Genomic DNA, 23,887 nt, shown 5'->3' on the forward strand with positions numbered 1-23,887 from the left:
GGAATTAGGTTAGCATAGAATCCTATTGTTTTAATAAATCCCAGTTTCCACAGATTGTACAACTACTGCCCCAAAGAAAAGTACAATTTAATTACAGGCAATTTCTGCCGGAGCCGTCATTTATTCAAAGATTTGAAGTGTACTTGTGTTTGCTTAAATCAAGACAACTGGACTCCGCCTTGGAGGTTAGTTTGACCTGTGCCAAGGTCTGTTCAATGGCGCTGGATCAAATCGCCTGGGATCATCGTAGCCACCGACATTTCGGAAGGGCAGCTGCTTGCGCGGCTTCTTCTTGGGCGGATTACGCAGGCGCGGCTTCGGTGGATCCGCGTGGACATTGCCCTTGCCGAAGATCCAGGGGAACATCTTCTTGCGCTCGCCCATCACGCATCCGCCGTACTGGACCAACATGTTGGCCGGATGCGGGTACATGGTGGGTGCGGCCCAGTCGTGATCCACGTACTGCGTTTCCGCGTGCGCCCTGTCCGGCTGACGCACCCGGTCGGGCTTTATGACTCCAGCCGGCGGAGTAACCCCAAAGTCGTACTCCCGATCACTGTCGTCGTCGTCGCTGTTGGGCGAGTACACGAAGGTATCCGAGTTGTTGGGCCAACCACGCTGGCGACACTCCTTCTCCACTTCGTACTGAATCCGCTTCTTCTCGACGTGACTCCGGCAAAAGCAACTGGCCACCGGACGACGACAAGTGCAGGGGGCGAAGCCCTTGTCCTGAAGGTTCACCCTCATCTGGCGGAGTCCGGCTGCCATGGGATCCTTAGTGATACGAAAGACTACGGGCTTCATATCCGCATAAGGGTTGGCACTGGAGGCCAGGGTCTTGGGATCCTTCAAAGGACGCAAGGTGATGATGTACTCATCTCCCTTCCGACTTATGTGCAGCGTGGGATGCTGCACCAGTGGCTCCTCCAGCTCCTGGGCCTTGCGGCCCTTGCGGTGTCTGTAGTGGTAACGCGACAGACAGATGTTATCCACAGGGAAGTCCTTCAGAAAGTAGGACATTAGTTGGCGGATGGGACGCGAAATGGCGCCTGGGCGCCACGATTTGTGGCGCGCCATCTCGCTCTTGGTCCACATCCAGCCCATGTGGCAGGGAATCTTGCAGTAGCCCGTGTGCTTGCTGCCCGAGATGCAGTCCACATGGCCGATGCGGGAATCCTTGGACTCCCTCTTCAGCTTAAGGAAGGTGTAGCTGCAAGGAAATAGGTTTATCCATCTGAATACAATGTGCATTAATGTATCTCACCATCGGGACTTCTTGTGGTGGGTGCGCTTCTTCTTGGAATGCATTTTGGGTGGCTTGGGATAGGCCTTGTCAATCTCGGCCAGCGTCTTCTGCAGCGCCTTCCTGGCCTTCCGGCGCGCCTTGGACGACTTGCTGTTCCGGCAGGCGGCATCGCACTCCTTCCTCAGCTCCTCGGCCACCGCATCCGCCTCGTCGGCTCCCTTCTTCTTGCCGTACATGTTCCGCATCTCCGTGAAGATGGACACCAGTTGAGAGCGACGCAGTGAGGTGTCCGAGTTGTTTTGCCTAACGTCTTTTTTTTCCGTTTGGGATTTGGCTGCAGCTTGAGGTTGAGCCTGTGGCAGTGGCTCCGTCTTGCACTCGTTTTCCTTGAAGAAGTTATCGCAGAGCTTCCGGATGCGACATCGCGTGCAGGGCTTTCCGCCTTGGCAGCCACATTGCTTCGGCACATTGGGATCATCCTTATCCAGGGATTTCCTGATGCTGTCGCCCATGGCCTCATTATCCACCGACGCTCCGGACTGGTCCAATACACAGGGCTCCTTGCGCAGGCAGTCCCTCAGCAATTGCTGGGCAGTGGCCGTGAGATCGTATGGCTTCTCGCTGGATGGTATGTCCTCGAAGGTTTTGTAGCCGCAGTAGGGACAGGCGGAGATCTTGGGCAGCCAACTGATGTCGGAGCGGCAGAGCTGGCAGAGATTCGGTGGCTTGTAGGGCTTCTGTTTCAGAACGGGCTCTTTTACCGGGCAACTGCCCAGGAGCCTTCTGCGAGCGCCCTGCTCCATGGAGGCAGTCAAGGATAGGGCCTTCCTCCTCCTGGGAGGCTTTTCCGCCTTAAACTCATTGCTGTCACAGGAGGAGGTGTCCGTGCTGGTACTCGGCTGCTTGCACTTGCAGTGCCAACAGCGAGACTTCTCGTGCGAGTCTGGAGGACTGGGCACCTTTATCTCATCCAGACCCAGTTCATCGATGAGCTTCTTGAGCGCCGCCTTTTCCCTCTTCTTCTGCGTTCCCACATCCGTGGGTAATTGCATTCCTTTGAGGAAACAACCACATCTGGAGGTGGCACCTCCTTTGTTGTCCTGACCCTCCTGATTCTGACTGGCGGCGTGTGGACACTGGAAGGGTGCGCCAGCGTGCGACATCAGGCGCTCGTCCGTGATGCAGCTGTTCGTGGCACACTTTCCGGAACGACCCAGGGTGAAGATGATGTCCTTCTTGTTGATCGACTGATCCACGGGCCTGCACACGTCATAGCAGCCAAACGGAAGCAGCCCGTGGCTAAGGAGGATTGTGATTGAAATGCTACATTTACCCACTACCACTACTTACTTTATTTCCGGTGGTGCGGAGCTGATCTTCAAGAGCAGCTCCACCTCACCCACTCGGTCGGCCTTGGGCCCCTTGGTCAGCTTTACTGTAACATTCTGGGTGACCGAGCAGGTGGGGTCAGTGAGCTGGCGCAGAATGGGGGTGTCCAGCATGGCGTTGCCCGATCCAATGAGCTCATCGTTCTCCTTGAGCGTCACGCCCACGCCCTTGGAGGTGAGGGCGCCTATCAGCTCGCAGGGACTGGTGGTGAAGCCACCCAATGCATCCGCGGGAAACTGATCCACGAAGATGCGCTCCATGGACAGCTCCTCGAAGTCCTCGAACAGCCGCACCGAGTAGATGGGCCTCGAACCAGCACTGAAACTTGCCGACTTCCGGGGGACTGGCAAGGTGGAGTTCACCAGGATTACGTCAAAGACATAGTACTGCGTCATGTCGATGCTGTTGGGTAACTAACTATAGCTAAAATCAGTAGAAAATTTCATTCACTCTCTAGAGATTTGGCTAAAAACTTATTTAATTTGTTTTTTTATAAAAGTCCAGTCTGAATAAAAGCGATGTGTGCAGGAACAGATATGTGAATAAAATGGCAAAATGTGTAAACTAGAGTTTGTCAAATCAGAGCTGTGGCAAAGGTCACTTGGGTTCAACAATTCTTGTATCTACCTATTCGATTTGGTAACTTAATAAGCCAAATTACTTATCAACTCGGAAGAGATTGCCTTGTTTAGTTCCATAACTGCCAACATTTGTGCACAATCTTCAAACACTAAGATTAGAAATGAACTCCGACCGTAGGTATAAACTGCTTTCTTTTCTTATCTTCTTGATAGTTATAGTTAGATATAGTTAGTTGCATTTTGTTTAGAGCTTTTAAGCAAGATATTTTAAAAAACTTAATGAAAATCCTTGGATTCACCTGCTAAACTAGTGAATACTTTGATTGCTTCAATAACTCATTGGCTCACATTAAAACATTTGCCATTTCGCGTTCTTATCAAAAATTAAGTAATAATTTGTTTAGTCGAAGGTCCGCAGAGGTGACACATATATGTACACACAACTCTGGCCACCTTGTCGTCCAAAAATAGCCGAAACATTCTTGCAGAAAATAAGACACCCGTTTGATTTGGTATATGAGTAAATGAGTAGCGCATAATTATTGCCTGAATAATTTAAGATTTACACAATATATACTACTATACGTTTAACAACAGGGATGTGAGTAGCATTCTCGCAGGGTAACTATGAATTTGGAACTGCACTTGGTGGTGACAACAACGAGGTGTGTGCGTAATGCATTTGCGCGCCAGAGCCTGGAGTCCTGCCCTCCAGTTCCTCCGCCGCGGGCAGTTCGCTGGCCAAAAGCAATCTGATGCTTGAGATCGGAGCGCTTACTGGCGGGCATTGATGATGTCCACGAACTCGGGCTTCAGGGAGGCGCCTCCGACGAGGAAGCCATCGATGTCGGGCTTCTTGGCCAGCTCCTTGGCATTGGCGGCGGTCACGGATCCACCGTACTGGATGCGCAGGCTGGCGGAGACCTCCTTGGAGATGTTGTCGCTCAGCCACTGGCGCAGGAAGGCGTGCACCTCTTGAGCCTGCAATTGCCAAAGGGCAGCATTAGTTCTGGACGAGATTAGCCTCTAGCTAGCGAACTCACCTGATCGGGTGTGGCGGTCTTGCCGGTGCCAATGGCCCAGACGGGCTCGTAGGCCACCACCACGTTCTTCCAGTCCTTGATCTTCTGGGCGTAGGCGCACATCTGGCGGGCCACCACCTCGTTGGTCTTGCCGGCCTCGCGCTCCTCCAGGGTCTCACCAATGCAGGCGATGACCTTGAGGCCCTCGGCCAGGGCGTGCTCGGCCTTCTCGGCGATCAGGGCGTCCGACTCGCCGAAGACGGCGCGGCGCTCCGAGTGTCCAAGGATCACCCAGTCGGCGCCGATGTCCTTTAGCATCGCCGGCGAAATTTCGCCGGTGAAGGCACCCTTGGCCACCTTGTAGGCATTCTGGCCAGCCAGACCCAGTTCGCAGGGCAGCAGGTTGCGGGCGTACATCAAGTAGATGGCCGGGCAGCCGATGACCACCTCCGTGTTGGGGTCCAGGGCGGCGGAGCTGAGGGTCTTGGCGATCTCGGCGATGGACTTCTGGTCGCCGTTCATCTTCCAGTTGCCTCCCACGCAGAACTTTCGGCTCATGTTGTTGCTGTTGCTGTCGCTGTCGGTGCAATCGGTGCTGAAATTTGCGAAGAACTGCGAAATTTGAGGGGATTACTATTGGAGTGTTGGAAATTGATAACATCAAGTGGGTGACTCGATGACTGGAGGCTCGCCGTCGACTTTTCCACTCAGATTTTCCCCCAGTTTCGAGATAAATCCCGGCACGGAGCACACACCCACCTCGAAGTTCGTCTGCTGATGTACTAACCTTCTTTTGACCTTCGTAAGTCTTCCACTGGCACTTGAAGAGCTTTGGGAAAACAGCTGTGAATTTGCCGAGCAGAGCTTGCGAAACGACGGTTTTTAGCACCTCCGCCGTCACACCACCCACAGTGGGTCGGTTGTGATCCATGGTGCGGATGGAATGGTGGCTGCAATGAAATGGGAGACGCTGGAAAAATAATGCTGTGGGAATTCTCTGGACACCGTTCCTATTCAGCTTGGGGAGCACTCCTGGAGGCATTTCTTGTGTGGCTTCGTCAGAGTTAGTAAAACAGTGACTATGACATTATATAAGTGGCTTGCTGGCATTTTGAAAATGTTGCCGGTTTTAGATTTAGCAGAGACGCCAACCATCTGATGGGGAACTTTTTGGAAGTGGAGCCCAACCGTTTTGGCGTCGCTTTCAGAAAGCTTTGGAAAAGCTCAAAGTAACAGGCTTGCCAACATTCGCTATGCTAAGAACACCCCAAATACGTTTATACCCTTCCATCAGGCATATATGTCCTACTTCATCAGGACTTATAAAACTTTTAAAAGTAATATATCAATTCATTCATTCTGGTTTAATCGCTTTATTTAACTTCAACTTTGAAATTCATGTCGCATGGCTTCACTTGGTTTTCACAGACGTTCAGGTATACATAAGCAGACATATATGTTACACAGTAAATACTCTAACAACATTAAACGTATGTATGTACATAGCTAACTAGTCCGTAGAAAGGTATTATGACCATACACTCAAAATAAATGCGCTCAAAATAGAGCTCCTAATCTCTATATGTCACTACCCAACTAATTGATCTAGATCCGATATAGAATTTGACAACGTTTCCGAAAGAGAGCTTAAGAGAGCCTAAGAGAGCCTAAGAGAGCTGGGAAGTACTTAACGTAAAAGCTTTGACTTGCGAGTATTTCCTCAGGGGCCACCTCTTCACCCCTCCTCATCCTGGTGATCCTCTTCCAGTGGACTTTCCTGCTGACCCCGCTTCGTTTCCCCCCGCAAAGGTCAACTCTCCGCACTGGTCGCCAGAAGGGATGGCGAGGAGGTGGTCAGACCCACCGGCACCGATTCCTCCTGCGCCTGGCCCGTGGGCGGTGGTGATGGAGTGGGCGTGGAGGCCGAGGACGAGGCCGTCGATGAGGTGGGACGGGCGGCGTGGGGCTGGAGGAAGTGGAACAGGTTGGAATGCTGCATGAAGCTGCCCACCGATCTTAGGGGACTGAAGAAGTGCTCCGTGGGATGGCTGGCTGGCTGCTGTGGCTGCTGTGGCTGCGAGGAGGACTCCTGATCCCGGCTGAGATTGCTGCTGGGCTCCTCGTGGACGCCATGTCCCTTGGCCAGGGAACTACAGTTGCAGGATCGGCTCTTTTTCAGCGAACTCCTGGTGAAGGCCGTGCCCTTTCGATACTTGGGCTTGTGACCATTTGAGCCGGGACACGCCTCGCTATCGATCACAAAGACACCGGACTGCTCCTGGGGGGCAGGACTCGCCGCGGATCCTGGCAGGCAGTGAGCGCTATTGGAGTTGCCAGCAAACAGTTTGGCCCTCAGGAGAGCCGGAAGCGGGCCATTTGTGGGCGATGTTTGTGTGGAGAGCGGTCTCTCCCTGGACTGTGCATCTATGGGAAGATCCTGATTGTTGCCCATCGGCCTGGAGTCCGTGTCATCCGAGCGCAACTTCTCCCTCATGACCAATGCCAGGGAGCGACGCAGCTCCACGGGATCTATGCCAGGCTGAGCGGGATTGGGGACAGAGCTGGCCGGCACAAATACGTCCTCGAACTCCAGATCATCATCATCCTCGTCCTCATCCTGGCTGAAACTGTAGTTGTGGTTGTCATAGGAGGCGGACGGAACTGAGGGCTTCGCCGGGGCAGCAGGAGCAGGTGGGACTGTGGAACTACTGTTTCGTTCACTACTTCGCTGGGAACCCGGTGCGGGGGAGGGGAACTCATAGCTGGTTTCACCCAGCTCGGCGCCACTGGAGGCCTCCACTATGTTCCACATCTCTCGCTCGAGATCTGTGGTCACCGAGGCGACGGCGGCGACCGTCTGGTTGATGTTGTTGAAACAGGGCGACACCACTCCGCACTTGGGCAGGAGCTGGGAGTTCTTCAGGGCCTCCTGCTGCTGCCTCAACCAAATGGGTGAATCTGCGTGGAAAAAGCGGAGGGTTATAGGGATTTTGCGAGAGTTCCAGGAAGACAACGCGCACTCACACTCACCCACATAGAGGCGCGGCTGCGTGGAGCGCATATTGGAGTCCATGGACTGCAGGCGATGCTGACTGGCCACCGAGAAGCGGTGGATGGCCTCCGCCTGCTGGTCAATGTCCACGCCCATCATCTTCAGCAGCAAGTTCTTCAGCGCTGCGCGAAAGTCCTTGAGATGATAGGCGTACAGGACGGGATTCACGGCCGAGTTCAGATGCGAGAGAATGATGCAGAAGAGCGTCAGCTTGGGATGCACATAGCAGTCGGGGCAGAAGGCCTTGATGCAGTTGATCGTGTAGAGCGGTATCCAGCAGATCATGAAGAACAGCACGATAATGGACAGATTCTGGGTGGCCTTGACGTCCCGCTTCCTTGCGGCGCCCAGCACCCGCAGCATGGTACCCGTGTGTCCACCTCTTCCGGGTGTCGTCACCTGCACCACGGCCGCCGAGGAGCGACGACTGAGATCGGAGGCGGGGTTCATCGTTACGATCTGACGGACCTTCAAAGTACACCAACAACTTGAATAGTAGAAGCTACCAGCTTCTTTAGAGGATTAGCCTACCACTCACCTGTTTGATAATGACCCTGTAGATGTGCGTGTAGAAGGCCAGCATCAGCAGAGCCGGAGTGATGATGGTGGCAAAGTAGAGGAAGACGAGGTAGTTGTAGTCCATCACCTCCACGAAGAGGCACTCCTGGTTGTGGTTGACATCGGCGTGCCAGCCAAAAAGCGGCAGGAAGCCCACTATTGTCCCGGCCACCCAGCACATGGAGATGATGACTGCAACGCAAGAGGGACATTGTTAATCAGAGTGCCCTGAACCGAAGCCTTTGAAGTGGAGCCATCCCCCTGACGTCATAGGAGGAGATTGCAGAAATCCCTGCCATCTCGGACTTGCCAGGGAGGGTGACTACACTCCCCAAATGACGCAAGTAATTACTAATTTTCCGGAGCAGCAGCATAGCCACACTCCACTGAACCGGACAAATTGGAAAGTAATCTTTGTTTTGGGCGGTCAATGTGCTTTGTAGTGCACTATTGTACAACCTACTATAGATCTTGGAAAATATTTATATTATATATTTATGGGATCTTTTTAGATAGATCCGAATCTCTCTGTTTCCGGATTGTCGTTATAAATCTCGAGTATGAAAGTTCTTTAAATAGAATTGCCCAGCGAAGTCGAGTAAAATGCAGAGTATTACTTGTAGTGCTTATTAGTTAAAGATGTTCTCTGTTCCATCATTCAACTGTTGTCCAGAGGAGGCGTCTTTTGTTTCACTCAAGCCGCAACTCAAACATGGTCGATGGCCGGAATGAAAAACAATGTGCTGTATATTAGCCATCCGGAGTCATTAGCATCACGGCAACAAAGGCACAATGCTAAACAATGGCCAGCACAAAGTCGAAACTGTTTGACAATCATATCCTGACAAGCAGCTGAATGCAGAAAACTAGTCCTTTAAAGTGGGTTTTTGCACACCATCCCGTTCTTACTATTCCATATCCTATATATACTTACATATCGCCGTGCGGGTGCGGACATTCCTCGAGTAGGCCATCGGATAGAGGATGGCCCAGTACCGATCCACGGAGACGGCCACCAGGCAGAAGATGGAGATGGTGCACAGCACCACGAGCAGGGAGACGGTGAAGAGGCAGGCATGGAGGTTTCTGGGCAGACCCATCGAGGCCAGGATGGCGAAGGGAATGCCCAGGGCGCCCACCAGCAGATCGGCCATGGCCAGGGATACAATGTAGTAGTTGGTGCGGCGACGCAGCTTTCGTTCCCGCCGGAAGACGATGATCACCAGCACGTTCCCGATGATGCTGACGATGGCCACGAGGACCTCGAAGACGGTGTAGGGTATGTTCAGCTCGGAGCTGGGACTGTCCGAGTCCTTGGCATCCTTGCTGGTGGTGGCCGCGTGCAGCGGCAGCAGTGGACCCTCGAACGAGAAATCCGTGATGGAGTAGTAGCGAAAGGCGGACATGCTGCTGGATGGGATTGTAGATATTCCACGGATAGCACGGTGTTCCGCTCTGGGATCGAGTATTTAAGGCTGGTGCCGAGCTAATGGAGGAGGACGGAACAGGTGTGGGCTTCAATTACAGTGCCCGCTGGCGTGTGAACTCCCTAATTGACTTGAGGTGGCCGTGGCAGTAGCAGCGATAGTAATAGCACATGCTGCGCATTGCGTATACGCCATGCCCGCCGCCCTGCGGTTGCTCCTTTCCCACTTTCCCGCTTTTCCACTTTTCCGCTTTCCCTCTTTGTTTTCCTTTCCTTTCCGTTGATGTATTTGTTTTGCTGCCGTCGACGTTCGCTGTTTAGCTGGAAAAAAAAACGGGAAAACTTAATCATCGTTCGGCACGTTTGTTACACACACGCAGCAACTTAATTGTAGCAATTTTTTAGTGTAATAAATTGATAAATATTTGCCAAAAAATACATGTACATATCGATAACGTGTGCGACGAACCAAACAACCACAAAGGCTGTGCCACAACTATCCCATACCCTAGATAATCAGTTAGTACACGAGAGCATTACTTGAAAAAGGCCATCAGTTACAGGACTTCCTTGAAGTGAGCAGCCCAAGGATCAGAGTGAAATATGTTCAAACTTCGATGGCTTTCGTGGTGATGGTGGCTCTGGCTTGGTTTATGGGCTATCTGCAGCCACAACTCTGCGAGTACACAATGCTATACACACCCTATCTGATTCGCGTGCGGCAAATACAAAGCTCGAAAAGCAAACAACTCCCGACCGGCAACAAAATCAATTGCCAGACAATCGAACCGGGTGCTGCAGAACATAATAAAAGTGTATGAAAAGCGAGGGAGCAGCGAGAACAACACAGAAACAGACGTCCCATAAATAAAAGAGCATCCTACACAGAGAAAAAATGTGTGAACTAAACGATTTTGGCAGAGGAACTAGGCTTACTCACTATTCAATTTGTTTGTATTACATTGAGAGATGGAAGATGCATTTCTCCTAAAAACTGATTATGAACAATTAGTAATTGAAAAACATTCACAGTTTTTTGATTCATTTCCCAACACTCATTTATTTAAAATATCATCTATTCTTGAAATATTTCTTGAATATAAATGTATTATATTTTTAACCCCACTTGAATACCTCCATATCACTAATCATTCCTTTGTGTAGAGAAAGTGATAGCACTCAGTGATTTTTCCAGCTGCACTTTTCCTATCTCCGTCGGGATTTCCTCGAGTGCAGAGTGAAGGGATGAAAGATTTTCCGGGATTTGTCCTGCAGGAAGTCGTGGCGTGGCGCGTTATCAAAAAGCGTGTGAACAGTTGCCAAGCGGAAGCCGTCACTCAGGAGCAGAAGTCGGAGCATTGGATGGGTCAGGATGGATCGGGTAACTGGAGTGCAGGAGAGCTGGAGGACTGGAGGACTGGAGTACAGGAGGACTGACTGCTCAATCGAGTGTTTGGGCGGCGAGAGTGCATCCATCAAAAGCCACGACAACGATTCGCGGTACATGAAAACGTTTTCCATTTAATTGGCCCACCACCTGCCCTGCTCTTCCCTCCCCGCCACCCTGTGATTCATCAAGTGAAAAGTGGAGAGGTGGTAAAGTGGAAAAGTGGAAAAGTGGAAAGTGAAAGTGGATGGTGGCTGGTGGATGGAGGTGGTTATTGTACTTCATCAACGTGGAGCACTTAGAAGTCCGGGTAAAGGGCTTGTCGAATTAACGCCGTTATTTAGCCAGCTCTTGTGGGAGACACCCACTTATTGCCCAACTTATTGGCTATGGAATTTATGCTGCCACTCTTCGTGGCAAGGAGCCAAGGAGTCAAGGGGTGGGGGGGTTAGGTATAGGGGTCAGAGGTCACGGGGTAGTACTCCCAACGGACCCCGTTCGCGTGCTGAGTCGCCGGGCGATCCGAGTGTCGCAGGTCGATCCGCTTAATTGCCTTTTGCCTAATTAATTCAATCGCTCCGTGGCAGTCACATTTGCATTTCCACCACCAACTACATTCCCATTTCCATTTCCATTCCACTCCCGTTTCGGTTAAAAACTCAATCAACAAATGGCACTGCGATTGAGCGATTTAATTAATTTGGCAAACGCAATTAGCGATCTTGGCCATGGGCTGCGTGAGGCCAATGCCAAAGTGACTCCAACGCCAAAGACGTTCTTTGGGTCAGTGCACCTGGCAGCTCAATCGCTGCACAGCGAGAAATGCGCGGGTTAGTTTGTGACTTCATATAAAATGTAGTATCTTCCCTTCAATATCATCATGTTACCTCCTTAGATACCTCATACCTAAATAAATCACAGCACATTAATTAATTCATAATGAATTAGTTATTTATTTGCAGTGCATCTATGATTTGTTTGAACACATTTGATGAATTCATTATGACACCCTTTGCATGTCAAGCCATGGCTCAATCACGAGCTGCGACTGCGGCTCTAACGCGTTCATAATTTGAATCGCTCTCTAGGACAAGTTGCTAGTTGGTAGCTGATAACTGGTATGATAGTTGGTGGGCGTACGTGACTGGGAATCGAAATCCACTACGTACAGTGTGCTCCGGTTCACGGCAGTTCCGCTCCTGTGCTGCGATCTGCACAGCATAACTCATACGCCCCGAGGTACGCCAATGCCCCCAGAGAAGTGTTCAAACTTTTCGCGCATTTGTCAGGCTCACAAAAGGGTGGCAAATGGTTTGGTTTTCTACCCAAGACCTTGCCCTGCCCTTCCGTAATCCCAACTGCCTGGGATGGAGTCCCAAATGCTGGTGCAGTGCTGTCAAAATCAGTTGGCATTAAGTTTATTACCATGTCGCCATCGAATTGGCCACATTTTTGGCCTTGGCAGCGGAATAACAGCCAGAAAAGTGTTTTCCAGCTCGCTGCATCTGCAGTGCACACTTGCCATTTTTCTCTTATCATTTTGTGCACAGCGCGAAATTTAGAGCCACATTAACATGAGTACATGAAATACATTTTCAAGATATTTTTGCGAATTTACTATAGTTTTGTTGCAGTGTGATTTCTATTTGAGCTGGTTGGCAGCAGATAAAGTGCGTTTCTATTACAAGACGCTATCGGCGAGAGGGCGCTGAAAAATGACGTTGGTGATAAGGCTGTAGGGACTAAGGACCAAGGACGAAGGACGAAGGACCCCGCACCCTGAAAGTTGCCTTTGCTAATAGCTGCGAGCTTGCAGCAAACACATTCTCCATCTGCTGGCTCGGATTCAAATGTATCTGGAGTGGGGCATAACCGAATCCCCTGGAGGCGGCTTGAACTTTAAGCTTGCCGCACATTTTCTTCGTTTTCTATATTTTCCCGGGGCCATTTGTCTTCGTTGCGTTTTTGTGCGTGGTCATCCTGCGTCGCTTCACACGTTTAATTACGGCAAACGAGTAGCTGCAGCTGGAACTTCCATGTATCCAGCTGTGTTGCCACCCAGCACCACCCACTGCCACCCACTACCATCCGCAATGATACGCATTTTTTCTGCCTCGAATAGCTAGCAAATTAATTGGCGAAAAGTACTTTTTATACTGGCCCGAGCTGATTGCACTTGCAGAGTTCTTGTCGTACGAGTAATTGCGAATCCTTTTAAATGGAGTGATATATGTACATACATTCATCAGGGCAATCGACTGGAAATGCAATAAAGTCGAATCCGCAACAAACCGGTTACTGAATGAATGCGTAGTGCTGGTGCTAAATATACATATGTATATTGGATATCTCCAGTGGCTGCGAACGGCGCCATAAATAGCTCAAATCTTCACACGTCACAGGTGTGTTGTACATGCTTATCGGCCAGTCATCACTGTCAATATCGAAATGGGGATTGGGCTTGGGATTCGGATCTCGATTGCTCGATTGCTCGATTGCCCGATTCCGGTCTGGATTGCACCATTCAAGTGCTTGCACGTTGCGATCACGTGCAGTTGCTCCTCCACTGGATATCCCACTTCTGATGGGGCATACAGAATGCAGTATCTTTCACTTCTCCACAAGCAATAGTTGCACAATAATACTGCTCACTGTCTCCGGGGGGAACAAGTGACGAGTTTCCCATGTCAGGGTGCTGGCATGTTGATAGATAACTACATAGTAAGAGGGTCTTGTCTGGGCCTGGCATATAAACACGTCCGTCCAGCAAAAGTCCCTGTGTGAATAATCACCCGTCAGTGCGGGTCACAGTGGATCCGGAGGAGGCAGTCCCAAAACCTGACAGGAAAAGAAAGGAAAGGGTTCTACTCGGTCGAAGGAAATGCCACTTGGAAATGGAAGGGTAAAGTACAGCCCAAGCTTTTTAAGAACAAAATCATGTGCTGTTCTACATAGCATCCTATATTCTTGTAGAAGTCCTTTCACAAAGTTCTTTAACTGTTTTCAGATAGCCTTGGTACTTAGATGTGTTTTGGCTAAACTTACTCATAACCCATTTTCGTGCCGTAAAACATTTACAGCCGCATCCACTGTGCGAAAATAGTAGGCAGGTAGGAGGTGGGCAGTGGGCAGTGGGCAGTGGGTAGTGGTTCCTCCCAATTCCCAATTCGGCAGTTGGCAATCGAGCGAGCAGCTTTATGGCGGAGGGGCAGGAGCGAAGTACGGCGGCTACCGCACATTGCCGGTGATAATCGGAATCGCAATGGCGATGGAGATAGTTAGTGATAGTGACACCTCCGCCGTAGCCCCAGAACCCCAGAACCCCAAAACCTTTTGTCCTGAGGTGAGCAATCGCTAACGAAGCGGCTACAACTGCGCGATCAGCATTTCGGGCATTTCGCTTATCGGCACCCATTTTTCGGGCGGTGTAAACATGTGAGTAAATTGTACGTAATTAAATGTTATGACTTTCTTATCTGCCTGCCTTGTTTTCGTGGCGCTTTTGGGCTGTACGGACATTCAGGTCCCAGGCTGTCTCCCAATTATCGGGCATCCGTATGTGGGACACAATGGCCTCTGGGGGGTTTTTTTTGTATACGTATTTCTTTTTATTTTGTTTTTGTTTTTCGGTCGGCCGGACAGTCAAATCAATCAAGCTGGAGACACTGAGCTCCTGACCACGCCGCGGCATTTCACCAGGGCAGGCAATGCCAACGCACAACGCTGCGTATGCGTAATATTTCATACGACTCGTATTCCCCAGTTGCAGCCCCTCTGCCCAATACGACAGCTGCCATCTTAATTTCATTTTCTATTTCAGTGGAAACCATAAAGGAGCTCTGCCAACTGGCAACCCTCTCCCCACTCTCTCTCTCCTCCCAAAAAGCCAACCAACCCCGAAGGACTCTCCCCTCCTCCCAGTCCTTTTGCTGGCTTTTGCTGGCCCATTAAGAGTCCTGTGATTGAATTCGGCTTACGCATGAAGAGTCACAAAGACTCAGCGCCGCATCCATCAGATTGGCCCACTCCAGGGCCATCCACCAAGTTTTAAAGCGGCTTAAGACGTCCGCTGCCAAGGACAAATGTTAGCCTGTGAATCCCCGGCTTTGCATAAGTAACCCCATTCCTCGGCTCCCCTTTAAAGGGGTGCAATTTTAGGAGGGGTATGGCTAACCAGAGGCCCACCAGAGTTGGAGCACAAATATTTATGAAGCCAATAAAGATTCTATTGATGTTTGCTGCTTGTTCTACACCACGTTCTGGCCACTCCAGCGCATCCCCCGTCCTTGGCAGATTGGCATTTCATTGTCAACAGGACTGGGGCTCCATTGGCCACCCAGTTTCCCCATCCTGGATTCACGTATCTGTCGACAGGCGACAGCACACATCGTTTCGTCGTTTGCATTTCTGTTGATTTTGGCGCAATGACACGCAGCTCGTTACAGTTTGCCGGCTGACTGGTCCCAGCCAGTTGTCCAGTTGTCCATTTCTACCCGACCTCTGACCCCTGATCCCTGACCCCTGAGCTTGCAACCGTAACCCCAAGCGGAGGATTTGCGCAGCAGTTATGTCTACACTTAGAAACAACCATTCCGGAATGTGGGTCTCAATGGCTTCAACGAAACAGCACAATGGAATGCGGTATGTCAAAAGTGACCTACTTAACCAAAAATGCCACATCCTTTGGGGTTAAGTAAAGAAGAGGGCGTGAAGTTACACAAGTAGATGTGATACAACCACTTTTTGAGTTACTCGCTTATATAAATAATAGGTGATTGTCTAGGAATATCTTATTAGTTATTTAAGTACTTGGCTCAAATGACTCTGTTGGCCAAATAATAATCCTTGCTGCAACACTCTTAAGACTTAAACTTAAGACTTTGAATTCTTTCGGGGAGTGTAAGTTTCGCAGCATTCGGAAGCTTATGTCCTGTCAGCTCTGCATTCCGAATGCCTTTGCAAAGGAACTCTGACAGGATGAATGAGGAGGATGGAGATGAGGAGTCAGAGGCAGTCGGAAAGGCATTCGTGGGTGTTAATGGCGCATTATCCTTGACAAGGCTGGAAGGATCTGCTGGAAGGCAGTTCCTCTTTCAGCCAGCCTGTCAGCGTGCTGGAAAGTTTTGTCTCCATCATGGCCGGCAGTTAAATTTAATTACACTGCCCGAAAAGCTGACCCCCGACCCCGGCGTCGAAGGCAATTGTAACCGGAGTCGCTGGAGGAGCCGTAGGCCGTAGGCCGCCGCTAATGATGTGTGGAGCTGTTCATTAGGACGTGACCAGCGGAGTCCATTATCCCAAAGAGGAGAAGTGGCCAGCAAGTGGCGCACTTAGTTGAAACTTAATAACTTGCCGCCAGCAACTCCAACTTGGCTAAGTCGCCACCGACCGAAGTTACCCATTTCCGCCCATTTCCGGCGGATGTGATTTGCATTCGCCACCAAACGCCATACAATGTTGCACGTAAATTAATGCAGCCTGCGTGGAGGTGGAGGAGCACCCACATACCCTGCGACCATTAAATACTTTTTAAATGCCATCGGCATTTGCATTTGCATTTAAACGATCTCACATTCTCTGTTCTCTGTTCAGCGAACCAAACCCAAATCGGCATTAACAACGACGAGTATCGTCGTCCATTGTCGTTTAGGGATGCGCAGTTATAAAAATTTATTGCCTTCCGATTCGTTTCCACCCATTTTGGGCGCACCGTGACGTCGCTGGCCAGGATTGTCGCGTGCCGACGTGCAGCTGCTCAGGTAAGCCATCGCCATCTATATTCCACAGCCACCTCCACATCCACAGCCACCTCCACATCCACATAGCCATTCCACCCAGCGGATGCGACCGAATGCGAATGTGATCAAGAGCTATAATGGCAGACTTCAGACTTTGAGTCCAGGGATAACTTGTTGCAGACACAACCACAAGTATTTGCGAATGCTGAATAATTTAAAATATACTTCCAGCTCCTCCACTCCGCTTTATCGAAATGTGTGCAATGTGAATCAAAAGCAAATAAATATGAACATAAATTCTATACTGCTTACGGCCGGCAGCAAATTGATCGCAGTGAGTCACCAATTAGAGCGAGACTTTCTGGCGGGCAGTCTAATGGGCAAAGTCAACAGGGGATGTGAGGAGGGCTTTTTGGGTGCCAAAAGGGGGAATTATCACTTGCAATGTTTGCCCAGATGACTGCCGTTCCGCCGATTTAATTCGAGCATAATTAATGCAAAGCCAGCGCCTCAACTTGTTAATTATGCAGGCAGACAAATGCCATGAATGACCGGCCGACTGAACTCGAATCTGAATCTGTGTCTGTATCTGAATCTGAATCTGAGCCGCAATTAATGTGCATTCCACGCTGACTTTCGACGACTGGCATTCTGCCTATATCACAGTCCACTGGGTGCCACCTCCTCCTCCTCCACCACCTACATTCTCCCCACTCTTTTGCCCATCACGTGCTGGCCCTGAATCATGCCCCGATGCTCTTATGAGTTCTATTTTGGTGCTATGTAAAAGTTTCGAATTTAATAATTTCTCATTCCGAATGCTGGGCAGATTGGGCAGTGGGTGGGGCAATCCACTCCGATCCGCCCCATTGGTAATGGCCTCACGCGGCGCCATCAGCTGAGTGAACTAATCCACGCCAGGAAGCTGCACTGCATCTGCATCTACATCTACCAATGAAAAGCGGACTCCCCCTGATCAATGCAAATTTAATGCAATTGGCATATGTTTAGTTCGCCGTGGGAGTAATCCTGCATCCCCATATCCACGTTCCTCGTTCCTCGTTTCTCGTTCCTTGTGCCACAACTGTTGCTCGTATTCGGCATCAATTCAGCGCAGGATAAATGTAATTGAGGCGATACGAGACCTTATGACCGGGCACAATGCGAGGACAATGCGATGGCGATTGCTGGGTGAAAGGGTCTGGTGATGGGGTAGCCCATATACATAAATGCTCACATGGAAAAAACACGATACCCATAAATCTTTGCACAGAGAAAAAATACGCAGGCGTTGAGCAAAGGCTTTCAAATGCATTCATTCTTTTGAAACATTTTCACTAAGCACATACATTTGAGTTATATTTCTCTGTGCATTGAAAGAGCCGCGCTAAATTGGCCATCAATTGGAGTCCACTCAAGGGCGCCTCGCTTTTCTCCAGTTCAGCTGAGTTCACAGCGCTTTGCCGCTTTATCATCAGGTTGTAAAAGCCCCCATAAAGGCGGTCATTAAATGGCCAAGTGATGTCAACATTAGGTGTGCCACGCCCACCTCTCACCACCCACCTTCCCTTCCACCGCCCCGGACACGTGGGTCGAACCCATCCACTGGGATTTGCAATATGTCGCCAACATATTCATCATCGAACCCACCTCCACCGCCACTCCAGTCCACTTTACCTCCTGACGATGAGGGGATGGCTGTCAAAATATTGACAATTGGCCTTTAGCTGGCGTGAAGGTCGACTGCACATTAACTGCAGGCACTCAAGGGCACTTTGGTGGACGCTTTTAGAGGGGGGGTGGTGCTATTAGGAGGCTGTTACAGGGCTGGGGCGTGGCCAAAACCAACGTAAATCTGCGACACTTTTCGGCCATCATTTCGCGAAAAGTTTACTCGGCCAGTTAGCGCGCGATTATCTTCTAATAAAGTGCTAATTCCCAACCGCAACCCACTTACGTATGTATGTTTATGTATCTGCGTGCTAAAATCGCTGCGTGACTTACTTTAAATTCGTACAATCGAATCGAAATCAGATTCGACGAAGCTGTTGACTTTGCCACAAAACACCAGCTAGCAGTTTGGAAATCGACCGCGTCGCGCTCTTGGATTTTGGCAAGTGCTGACGTTCGATTTGCGGAGTTGAGTTCCCTGGGTTGTTGATGTGTCTGCCCGAAAATATTTATAGAAGCAATTGGGATGGAGCAGCCGAAAGATGGGGTGCCAGGCGGTGCCAGGAGCAGCCTAATGAATCCATCTCTGGGTTCGGTTCGACTTTTTCGACCAGCTGCACACGTTTCCCAGCGGGACGAAGGGCTTTCCAGGCAAAAAGGATTGCCGCCGACGAAATGAGGAAACTACAGGGAGCCTTGGGCCTCAGAAACGTGCCTGCAACAGCCACTCAGTTACACAGGAAGATAAATGATACACTTCTTTGGAGATCACATTGTACAATGTTAGCTTCAGTGCACGAGTTCGAATGTATAGCCTATAGACGACTGTGACTCAGACAAGTTATTTTTTGAGCTAACAAAACATCATTATCGCCATTCTATATTTAGAGAGGAAACCAATACACATTGATAAAAATAAATGCAACAAGAAATGTGCTGTGAACTTTGCATGCTGCTAGTGTTCTGTTAGATGATTACGTATCATCCATTTCAATTGTTTTACCTATTGATTGGTGTGTTATCACTACTTTCCACATGGCACTATAACCCATAACCCTTCCCCAATAGCATAATTTCCTATAAATATCTTTTAACAAGAGTTACAGCAGCGCCATTTGTAACTATGCAAACTGAGCTCATGTGGAAACTGAGTTCATTGGATTGGCCTAAGTTTGTGATAAGTTTGTGATAAGGGGGCATTGCAATCACACTATGAGTGGTGAAACGGGGAAACCCCAGCGACTTGTTGACACAAAAGCTGCACATTCATGCTGCAATTATTAGCATGAATATTTCAGCACTTTTATCAGCCGAATCGAAGGGGTGCGATTATCGTCGACGACGGCTCCTCGAAGTCGAAATGGCAGAAAGCAGAGGCGAGTGCATCGGACATCGGACATCGCTGCACTTTCGAATGCAATGCGTTTGCATTCGCCGCGTCTGTCGGCGTTTGGAGGCTTAACCGGAAACTTTTAATTTAATTAATTTATACACAAAGGCGCAATCAAGAGCACTGGCGACTTGAGCAGCTCGAAGGACGGACGGTGGACGGTGGACGGAGGGCAGTGGGCGGTGGCATGCGAATTGCGGTTTCAAGCGCCGTGTGCATCTGATAGATAGATAGATACAACCCAACCCCCTGCACCCTCCATCCACCACATCGACCCATTGCGATAGAGCGCTTTTGATGTTCACTCGCCCTGCTCGGTTCATTTCGCCTTAGTTCGCTTTATTTCCCTGCCCATCGAGTGCAATTCCAAAAATCCGCCATAATTCAGAGGCTGCTGTATCCAAAAGACACAAGATGCATTGCTAATGCAAACTGCAGATGTCTTTTCTTTTCGGGCAACAGGTGAACTTTGTTTATTGATGCACTCGTTTCGCTAATTTGTTTGCTCGGGATGATTTAATGGGCTGCCCGCTGACAGGGTCAAGGGTGTGTGGATATTCGAATGGATAAATGGATGGATACATTGATGGATATATGGATAGCTATATGGGTGGATATGCGGATGGATTTATATATGGCTGATTGCTGATGGCTGATGACCGGAACTGGATGTTATCAATTAGCCAATCAACAGGACATGCGATACGTGCAACAGGTGAAGACTTTCCCCGCCGCCAAAGGCAAATATTTAGTTGCCTTTGCGGTTAGCATAAACATAATGCTGAATGTCTGAATGTCTGAATTTTATTGATTTTTTTTTTTGGGGGGCGCTTTCTAACATATGTTGTTTCTTCGTTTGTTTGCACTAGCACTATATATAAATTAAAGTAAACTTTGGGGCTAATTAGTGTAGTTACCTGAAATGGAAGTAGGATTTGCAGAGAGTGGCGCTGAAATTGGAAGGAGGAGCCACAGGTGGTATTTTACTGCAGAGAAACACCTTTGCGAATTTATAAATCCGCGATCCAATCACCTTCTCTCTTTTCGGAACTTTATTATTTTCTTAAAACCCGAGACGCTAATTCAATTGACACTTTTTTCGGGCCTCGCTGGGCTGCGATAAAAACTGGATGGAAAACTTTTCCAAGCTTATTTAGTTTGGCATTTCATTGAGTCGGGGGACACATACAGACGCACACACACAGGCACACAGGCACGCACAGCGGATTTGTTTATTAATTATTATATTTATTTTTTATGGCAGTCGAAACAGAATTTCAAAACTCTGCGATACCGCTGCGATATGCGATGAGATGCAAAGCGATTCGATTCGATTCTCCACTGCGGATATGCGAAATATCCACCGCGCTGGCCAACGCTCGACGGCAAAATGCGCGAATGTATCGCACGGATGGCAAGCCCAAGCGGTTGGGATTCGGGCTCGGGATTTCCGATTCGGATTCCAAACTGGGCGACTTCGGGAAAAGTGGACGGGCCCCCGAACTACGGACTACAGGCTACGAACTACGAACTACGGACGCCTGTTGAGTGCTTGGGAAAGCGTGGAGTGTTGCAGTTCTACGGCTTGGCCTCCGTGTCTCCGCGGAATCCGGATATAATCGTAAACGAAATATGCTGGCCCTTTTCTTTATAGCTATGATTTGTGGCTGTCGCCGAGATTCCGCTAGCTATTTCGCGCTATTTCTGGCCGTCGAGCCGTTTGTGCGTGTTCTTTACACTTTCAATGGCACTCAAACATAATTGAGACGTAAACCGCGATGGGCAATATGTATTTTCTTGGACTCGGACGAGCCAATAAAGAATCGACGGGACTCCCAATCAATCGCCAGCCGCTCATTGATATTGATGGCCCCAGCTGGTTGATCCTTGGCTTCCGAGGTGGGGTAGCACTGCTAGTACCGCCATTTGGTGAAGGCGGATGTGCCCAAGAGCACGCAACCCCCAGAAATAATCGTTTGGCCAAAATCAATTTGTGCCATTGTGTTGCTTTATGGGCTGCCTCGCTACCATTCCAGTATAGATGGTATAGATTCTGGTTCTATAACCAGAAGCCCACCCATAAAACCCCCATCGATCCATTGGCTTGTTAGCAGTTCATCAAAATTGTTTGCCGCATATTAATTGCTAGATGTTGTTGCTGCTAGCTGCTGGCTGCTGCTACTGTGCCAAACGGAGTGCGATCGAGTATTGCTCGAGTACCGGGTATTATTAATGCCCCCATACCATCGAATCGTATCCATCATAACCATCATATCGGGCCATACCATCGACTGGGAATATCGTTTTATTGACATTTGGAGCACGTGACTGGCCTGCGAAGATGTTTGCCTTCTGTCTAGCGAATAGTCACTGCTTTAGATGCTTTAGATGTGCAAACAAAATCGCTGCAGCCCATCGGGCGTATACGTAACGAACTTGTAAGTTTTAGAACCATATCTATGGGTCGGGTCCACGTGCTGGCAATTTGCACGTCCATTTTGGGCTCTACAGGGAGATTTCAATGCAATCCATTCGGAACGTAGTCAGATCGCACAATTTATGGCCGCACTTTAATTGCTTTTGAATTTTAAGAAATTGTTCAAATCGTGTGAGCGAGAGGCAAGGGCGAGTGACAGAGACAGCGCATAGAGCTTCACCACAGCCGTTTGCAAGCTTACGTTAAAACTTTCAAAGGTTCGTGTCTCTGCTGCCAGCTGTAAAATACAAAAAAATGTTTTGACGAAAGATTGTCGCATTTTCTACTTTTAACTTATTTCCACACTGTAATAAATTTTTTCTGCATTTATTGAACAATAGTGCTGAAATTAGTACCACAGTCAAAATAATCTATACCTTGGAAGGGTCTTTTCATTATTTCTGGGCTGAAAATGGTCATAGAGCTGAAATAATAACTTTTTTATTCAGCTAATTACCTAAACTTACGAACCAAATCACGTTTTTTCGGATTTCGAAAAATTAATCTTTTGTCAAATTTTGCATTTTTGATAAGGGGTTACATCATCAAAATTTGCAAAAAATGGCAAAAATTTAAAGTTCCCAAATTTGAACACAAATCGATTTGGGAGGTAATTAGAAGCTAAACGAAACATGCCATTCCAATTTTGGACCAATATTTCGAAAGTTTTGACCAAAAAACTGAAGAATTGTGACGCAAAAATGACAAAAAAGAGCTTAGAGCAAAAAATCGATATTTTCGAGTGGTTTTTTCGTTATTTCTGGGCTGAAAATGGTCATAGAGCTGAATTAATAGCTTTTTTATGCAGCTAATTACCTAAACTTACGAACCAAATCACGTTTTTTCGGATTTCGAAAAATTAATTTTTTGCCAATTTTCGCATTTTTGGTAAGGGGTTACATCATCAAAATTTGCAAAAAATGGCAAAAATTTAAAGTTCCCAAATTCGAACACAAATCGATTTGGAAGGTAATTAGAAGCTAAACGAAACATCCCATTCCAATTTTGGACCAATATTTCGAAAGTTTTGACCAAAAAACTGAAGAATTGTGACGCAAAAATGACAAAAAAGAGCTTAGAGCAAAAAATCGATATTTTCGAGTGGTTTTTTCGTTATTTCTGGGCTGAAAATGGTCATAGAGCTGAATTAATAGCTTTTTTATGCAGCTAATTACCTAAACTTACGAACCAAATCACGTTTTTTCGGATTTAGAAAAATTAATATTTTGCCAATTTTCGCATTTTTGGTAAGGGGTTACATCATCAAAATTTGCAAAAAATGGCAAAAATTTAATGTTTCCAAATTTGAACAAAAATCAATTGGGGAGGTAATTAGAAGTTAAATGAAACATGCCATTCCATTTTTGGACCAATATTTCGAAAGTTTTGACCAAAAAACTTAAGATTTGTGACCCAAAATGACCTTTAGCTCAGAAAACTGAATATTTTTTAATCGAAAATGAGGAAAACGACCTCCTTGGGCATCCATTTGTACAATTTTTAAGATTTATTGTCTAGAATTATTTAATATCAAATACTTGGGAATATTTTAAGAAGAACTATCAACAGCTGATTAATAAAATGATCAGATCAGCAAAACAAACTCAAGTCTTTAACTTATTAGCAGAGCGGGCAAACGCCTCAGATCCACATGTTGGCCACTCGTCTCCATTCGGTCTCGGTTTCGTAGAGCCAACAGAAATGCGATATGGGGAACCCCTCCCCACCGAAAATGGCAGCCACACTCAATGAATTCCACAGTCAGTTGAAAGAGGAAGGGGGAGGGGAATGGGAAGTGCATGGGTGCTAAGCGTTTCATAATTGTCGTTGCCTGCTTGTACACTGAAAATAATCAGTTGTGCAAACTCATATGTTCTTCGTTTCTAAATGAACTTTCAAATATGTGTTCTTTCAGCGGAGTTGTCTTTGATAAAATGGAAATATTTCAATT

At 48.4% G+C, this 23,887-nt stretch overlaps 3 protein-coding genes across 5 annotated transcripts; all 3 read right to left on the reverse strand.

Annotated features, from left to right (window-relative positions):
* Positions 1-91: 91 nt before the first annotated feature.
* LOC120454684 lies at positions 92-3,182 on the reverse strand. Its single transcript, XM_039640202.2, has 3 exons — positions 2,597-3,182; positions 1,265-2,545; positions 92-1,210 (listed from the first exon to the last, which is right to left on the reverse strand). Exons 1-3 carry the CDS (start codon positions 3,028-3,030, stop codon positions 187-189), a joined length of 2,739 nt encoding a protein of 912 aa, XP_039496136.1. The 5' UTR covers positions 3,031-3,182; the 3' UTR covers positions 92-186.
* Positions 3,183-3,724: 542 nt separating this feature from the next.
* On the reverse strand, positions 3,725-5,295 carry LOC120454687 (triosephosphate isomerase). Of its 2 annotated transcripts, none has more exons than XM_039640205.1 (3): positions 5,026-5,295; positions 4,260-4,850; positions 3,725-4,197 (listed from the first exon to the last, which is right to left on the reverse strand). In XM_039640205.1, exons 1-3 carry the CDS (start codon positions 5,278-5,280, stop codon positions 3,991-3,993), a joined length of 1,053 nt encoding a protein of 350 aa, XP_039496139.1. In that variant the 5' UTR covers positions 5,281-5,295; the 3' UTR covers positions 3,725-3,990. The 2 variants fall into 2 exon arrangements, with proteins under 2 accessions (XP_039496139.1, XP_039496140.1); XM_039640206.1 differs by having other exon boundaries at positions 4,998-5,045.
* Positions 5,296-5,591: 296 nt separating this feature from the next.
* Positions 5,592-20,725, reverse strand: LOC120454686 (G-protein coupled receptor 176). Of its 2 annotated transcripts, none has more exons than XM_039640204.2 (5): positions 20,378-20,725; positions 8,783-9,595; positions 7,829-8,040; positions 7,269-7,758; positions 5,592-7,196 (listed from the first exon to the last, which is right to left on the reverse strand). In XM_039640204.2, the coding sequence occupies exons 2-5, from the start codon at positions 9,252-9,254 to the stop codon at positions 6,049-6,051; spliced, it is 2,322 nt and encodes a 773-aa protein (XP_039496138.1). In that variant the 5' UTR covers positions 9,255-9,595; positions 20,378-20,725; the 3' UTR covers positions 5,592-6,048. The 2 variants fall into 2 exon arrangements, with proteins under 2 accessions (XP_039496138.1, XP_039496137.1); XM_039640203.2 differs by having other exon boundaries at positions 7,263-7,758.
* Between the last annotated feature and the right edge of the window lie 3,162 nt (positions 20,726-23,887).

The sequence above is a fragment of the Drosophila santomea genome, chromosome 3R (assembly GCF_016746245.2).
Source record: "Drosophila santomea strain STO CAGO 1482 chromosome 3R, Prin_Dsan_1.1, whole genome shotgun sequence".
NCBI lineage: Eukaryota > Metazoa > Arthropoda > Insecta > Diptera > Drosophilidae > Drosophila > Drosophila santomea.